This window comes from Pteropus vampyrus, unplaced genomic scaffold (assembly GCF_000151845.1).
Source record: "Pteropus vampyrus isolate Shadow unplaced genomic scaffold, Pvam_2.0 Scaffold1, whole genome shotgun sequence".
Lineage (NCBI taxonomy): Eukaryota > Metazoa > Chordata > Mammalia > Chiroptera > Pteropodidae > Pteropus > Pteropus vampyrus.
The window spans coordinates 16,497,250-16,503,551 of record NW_011888782.1 but is presented as its reverse complement, the minus strand read 5'-3'; the positions used below and the strand labels follow the sequence as shown (position 1 = coordinate 16,503,551).

The 6,302-nt window shown below is 47.5% G+C and overlaps 1 protein-coding gene across 1 annotated transcript in view; it reads right to left on the bottom strand.

The window, feature by feature from the left end:
* The window catches only part of GPD1L (glycerol-3-phosphate dehydrogenase 1 like), a 51,662-nt gene extending 45,676 nt beyond the window's left edge, over window positions 1-5,986 (bottom strand). Inside the window, exon 1 of the mRNA XM_011361291.2 lies at window positions 5,835-5,986. Coding sequence (XP_011359593.1) covers window positions 5,835-5,881 — 47 coding nt within the window. The 5' untranslated portion in view covers window positions 5,882-5,986. The remainder of the gene's footprint in view (window positions 1-5,834) is intronic.
* Window positions 5,987-6,302: the final 316 nt, after the last annotated feature.

Here is a 6,302-nt window from a genome sequence, read left to right as displayed (position 1 = left end):
AAAATAGATTCAACTTGGTGAATGTTTATTTGATGTCTGGATAGGGAAGCTTTCTAAGCATAAAATCAAAGGAAGAAACCACAGAAGAAAAAAGATCAATGTGTACAACTTCACATAAAGGGAAGGATTGGAAGAAGACAAAATAGCTTTTCTGTCTATCAGAATTCAAACTGCAGAGGAAAAGCTTAAGATAGAATGTTACATTTAACAAAAGACAGAATGCAAAGTTGTACATATGATTGACAGTGTATACTAATTAACAAAATACATACCACCTCACACTCATCAGGATGGCCACTATCAAAAAAAAAAAAAAATGAAAAACAGAAAATAACAAGTGTTAGTGAAGATTTGCAGAAATTGGAACCTTTGTACACTGCTGGTAAGGATGTAAAAATGGTGCATTGAAAAACAATATAGTAGTTCCTCAAAAAAACCAAATATAGAATAACCATATGATCTAACAATTTCACTTTAGGGTATGTATCCAAAGCAGGGACTCTAACAGATATTTGCATACCTTGTTCCTAGCATTATTCACAACAGACAAAAGGTGGAGGGAACTCAAGTGTCCACTGACAGAGGAATGGTTAGATAAGATATGCTACATACATAGAATGGAATGTTATTCAGCCTTAACAAGGAAGGAAATTCTGACACATGGCACAACATAGATGAACCCAGAGGACATTATACTAATTACATGGAGAAGCCCAAGCTGGCCAGCTGAAAAATGAGACATGTAGCCCAGTCACTTCTGTCGCCCTGGCCAAAGCCTGTCTATTGTCAGACACATGAAGGATGTGATCTAGGACCAAGGATCCAAGCCATGCTGGCACCTGACCACAGCTTATGAGTGAGCCCGGGCTAGATCAGCAGAAGACCCTCCCAGCTTAATCAGCCCAAATTGTCGACCCCCAGAATCACAAGCCCAGAAATCATTGCTGTTTGAAGCCATTAAGTTTTGGGGGAAATGGTTAAGGCAGCAACAGATAATTAATTCAGCTTCCAGTTCCCAACTGTGGAAGGGGACTGAGCCCCAAAGTAAGATGATGGCAATGTGCCACTAGTATAACCTTAAGGTGGCCCAGAAGACTTCTCACCCACAGAACCCAGCTCTTGATATTACCAAGCATGGGGACGAGATTTGAGAGGAAGAAGAAAGGATGAGGAGGGTGACCTGGATGGTAAGGACCCCAGAAACCACCTTCCACCAGCAACCACTGAGACTTGGGGATACCACTTGGCCTACCATAGAGATTTAGCGAACATGTGACTCCTATTTAAAGAGATATGTCTTAGAAAAGAGTGGGCTCACCCAGGCATTGCTCTGGGATTAATGGGTACAAACTGGAGGTTACAGATTTTTCACTCAAATATAAGATTTTTCTAACATTTTGTCAAAGATTAATTTTTAAATCAGTTGCCTTAAAAATAGTAAGCTATGATCATCTGTCTTGTCTACAAAATAAAAGATGCCTGCTTTGGAGGACAACTGAACATGATAATTTTCAAGGCCTCATTTCAATTTGATTTTTCTCAAGTGGAACAGTTGGGAGGGTAAGATATTCAATATTTTTATGACAATGAGATTTGTCCTCTGGTCAAAGTATGCTTCTCATTGAAAAATGGTAAGAATTTATAGAAACATGGACACTGGAGTTAGAAGGATGTGGGTTTCAACTCCACATTAACCAGTGACCTTGAAAAGTTTTCTCTAAATCTGTTTTGTCATCTAAAATAGGGCTGATAATAGTACCACGCAGGCTTGTTGCGAGGTATCTGACACAGAGAGAATAACCAGTAAGTGGTAACTGTTATTATGATTCTCTCTCCTCAGGGAGGGGAGGAAGTGGAAGAATGATGAAAGAGGTGAAAGAGGGGTATGAGGTGAAAGGTCAAGAGATGAACGTGAGTTCTGACTCATCCCTAGAACAGTAGCAGTCTGATTTTTATAGTTAACAGGTGGGGGAGTGATGGCAATAGGTGATTAAGTATCAGTTATTATGATTATTTTCTAATTGTACAAACTTTCTCACCCTGGTTCCCGAGAAAACTCTGGATCCTTTCCTTGTTCAGCTCTAACCCCACCCTATCATTAAACTCTGCCTCCAGCTTCCAAAGCAGAAGTGTGTCAGTGCCACCTGTCAACAGGGAAGGGGTTATTTCTTACCTCACAGAGAATTTACAGACTCAAACTGTTTCTGGGTTCTCCATGTGGCAGTGTAGTGAGAATCAGGACAGAAACAGTAGCACAGACAAAAAGGTGACATGGGTGGACAAAGAGCCACAGCGCTGCATTCAGAAGGTTCCAGCAGACCCAAAAAATGAGTCACGCATATCCCACTTCTGTCACTTGTGCAAAATAGGGTAAAGCTCTCCTGACCTTGAGTCTCAGGCCTCAAGTTGTGGGGTGACTGAAAACAAGGGCAAAAGATAAACTCCAGCTGCATATCAGTTACGCTTTGTCTTCTGTCTTCTCTCCCTTCTCTACCTCTATTCCTTGGCCAAACTGGGTGCATTTTGTGACTCATTGATCATGCTGGTCAAGGAGGATGAAACTAATTACGATAAGAGTAGGTGAGTGTTAAGTCACCTTGCACTCTCCCCAGATCATCTCATTTAATCCTAACCATAATCCTAGACAGGAGGTACCAATATTATAAACAATGATTCCTGGAGAGGAGCAGTTTGCTCACGACCTCAGAGCTGCCAAAATAGAAACACAGGGAGTTGGAATCTGGAGCCTGCCTTATGCCCACTGCATCACTCTGCCTCCAAGGGAGGCCTGGGGCATATGCTCCTGAAGTTTGGCTGCAAATACAGCACTGAGGTTTCGGTTCTAAACTGGATCTCGCGCAGTGCCTGGATGATCTTCCTGAGGTTCTAATGAAAAAACTTTGTTTCACCTTTGGAGTTACTTGAAAAAGCTTTTCTTTCTAAAAAGCTTTTCTTTCTCTGTGTGTTCTTGTTTGTTTGTTTTTTTTCCTAAGTCACTGGGGCCATACAAAGCCTTGCAGGTTAGGAAGCAGCTCCCTGCAGAGCTAGTAGTGTACAGCGTAGCAGGGCTAGGCTGGACACACGAAGGCCCCCTCTGGCCTCCTCCTCCTGACCTGTCTTGAGGAAAGGATGTGCCAAAGGACAGGACAAGGGCATGTTACACAACCCGTTTACTTTCCCTCACATGTTCTTTCTGGCTGAAACTCCTTGGCAAGTCAGCTAGATTCAGTCTTCTGGTATCTGTATTGCAACTGATCATTTACATGCAGGAGGGTCATAGCCACCTGGGAGCTAGGAGCTTACGTGTGACCACACCTTTAGTTACCTAAGCATTCTGAGCTACTTCAGAAATGTAAATATTGCTTAAGCACATTCATATTCCCTTGGTGAAGTCCATATTTGGAAGAGTAGATCTATCTCAAAGAATGTTTTAAAAATTAGCCAAAGGTTCAGGTTCCTTAGGGAAAAATCTGTCCCACCCTTGGGGAATGCGATTCAGCAAGTCTAGCTTCAGTGGTAAATCTAATACAAGTGGTTTTTGAACCATATTTCAAGAAACACTAAAATGTAACATCTAATCTTGTGAAAGATATTTCATCTCAATTTCTATTTCTTTTGAATTTATCTTCCGAGTCCCTATCTATCTCAGATCTGAAGCTAAGTTCTTAAAGGCAGGGATTGTGCCCAGTTGTGTGAGTATCCGTGAAAAGGCCACAATACTTATACAAGACGAACACTCAAATGTCTACTGACCGGGGCTGAACATGCAGTGGGCCTCTAAGGTCCTGACTCTTCCGCGAGGTCGTGATATTCTCCCTAGGGCTGGAGTGGCTCTGCACCCAGAGCAGTTGCAAGGAAGCCAATAACTGTTCCTGGCTGATCCCATAATTAATGGAGCCAGGCAGCCAGCCCTAACCATCGGGACCGCACATTTCTCAATTGTTCTGCTCCAGTGTCACAAGCCAAGTTCTACTCCATTTCCTTGGGCTGGAGTGGACCAAGAAAACAGTCAAGTACAGAGTGAAACCATGGGAAGGCAGCCAGATCCCAACAGAGGGGGCAGGAGGTTCACTTCACTGTTCTTGCTCCAGGCCTGAATCCAGCATGGCAAAGCTGTGCCACTTCTACTGTACAAGTCAGGAAAAGGTGCTGTCACCTGTGGTTCTGTGCCCTCTTACAGAAGAGAAAACTAATGTTAAAAGACTCATTTAGGGTACTTTTCAAGTCCCATGGCCAACAGGGCAGCTCTCATCTCTCACTCTAGTGACCTTGGGATCAAAGCTGGCAAAGCCAAGCTCAAAGTCCAAATGAAACTGCAGTGGAAAGGTACCAACTCTATTAACCATTGTACAGAACATCCTGTTGTTTACAAAAAAGTGCATAATATCCTAGTATTCGCCGGGCAGAGAGAGAAAGGAAATCTATGAAAACATTAATTTGTATCTGATGGAATTCGTCCAGAAAGGGCAGAAGAAACTGATAACACTGGTTTTCTTCCAGGATGTATCTTGGGGCAGAGGTGTGGAGGCAGTTCACTGGTTTTTGGGGAACCTTTGGTTTTTAAATAATGTAAATATATTACCTAATCAAATATAATTACATTTGAAAAAATACTTTTCAGACAGTCATTTAATATTTATTTAGCATATGCCAGGCATGAGGGCAGATGCTGTTCTCAAGAGCCGGATGGGAAGGAGTAGAAACAGATAATTAAACAAATCATTGCCTTGCAGTGATAGGTCAGCAACAGGAGTACACGGAGGGGCCCCTGGACTTGCTGGGAAGGAAGAGTAAAGAACCAGTCAAGGTTTCCGCCAAGAAGTACCTTCTGGGCCAAGTCTTAAAGAGTAAGACTAAGACCAAGCTACTACGAATTGCTGCCGCGCTTCCAGAATCCTGAACTGTGATGAGCGTCAGGCCATAGGAAAACAGAAGCCCTGAAAGGATATCACTCTGAATATTGTAGAGCAGCCCCTCGGATGTGGGGAAAATAGTGCCCGGCCATGGAAAAGAAGACTAAAAATATTAGCTCCTACACGATAGTCTGCATCCCCTCCCCCACATTCACCCAAACACACCAGAGAATCCCACTGTATGAGTTTGATAAAGGGAACTAAAAGAGCTGACATTTACAGAGTGCTTAAAAGAGCGCCTGGCACAAAGTGCTTTATAAAGGTTAAAGTCAAAGCCTGAGCAGAGACGCAAAGCTTCACAAACATCTCCCCAGGGAAGAATTCCCAACGCCCCTGGATTACTCGGTGAGCCAGGCCTGCTGGAAGCTGGATTTTCTTCCCCATACAATGTTACTGTGATAGTAGGCGTACCAGCGGCGGGGGCGAGAGTCGCACTTTGAAGGGCAGCGCCGTCCCGCCCGCAACCTGGACAGCAAGCGCCCTTTAGCCCCCTCTGCTTTTTCCCCTTTCATTATCAAAACTACTGTAAGAATGCTCGAGCTTCCTTCAATTTCTTGACCCATGCGATCCACCGGGGAGAAAAACGCTCCCAGGATGTTGCGCAAAACACCCGGGAGTGGAGAGCAGGTGGCCTCCGTGCGCCTGCTGCGCGGTGACGAGAGCGCAGACAGGTGCCTGCAGGCGCTCGGCACCAGCTCTCGGCGCTGCCCCCTCGGGCGCGCGGGCCCACAGCCTCCCGGCAGTTCGCCTGGGCTCGGCCTCCCCGGGCGCGGAGACCAGTCCTGCCGCGAGGCCGCCCGCCCCGTCTCCCTGCGCGCGGCGCACGGTGCCCACGCCGCGGCGCGGACGCGCGGCCCCAGCCCGCCCTGCAGAGGGGCTTCCTGGCGGCAGATCGCGTGCCGCCGGCCCGCTGCAGCTCACCAGTTCCCCGAGCCCACGATGCACACTTTCAGGGGCGACGCTGCCATGGCCAGAGCGAAGCGCCGCAGCCCAGCGCGTGCCTCTCCCGCGGGCCGCTGGCCTCCGCCCGCTCAGCCTCACCCGCAGCTGCTCCCCACGGCTCCGCCCCTCCCGCCTCTCCCGCCTCTCCACCAATGGCCGCGGCCACCCCCTCCCGCAAGCGCCCGGCCACGGAGGACACCCCGGCAGGACCCGCCCCGCCACTCCCGAGAACCACTGCGCACGCCTGGGCCTCGCTGCACTTCGGGCCTGGCTCCCGAACCGCCCCACCCCTGCCCGAGGCATGCCGGGACTTGTAGTACGCGCCCCTGCGGCCGCGCGCTCCGCTGGACAGCCCCTCCCACGGTGCCACGTGCAGCCGGGGGTGGTGACGCAGCGTGATGAGCTCCCCGCGCCAGAGTCTGCGTCCCACTCTGCGTAGAGCAGCCT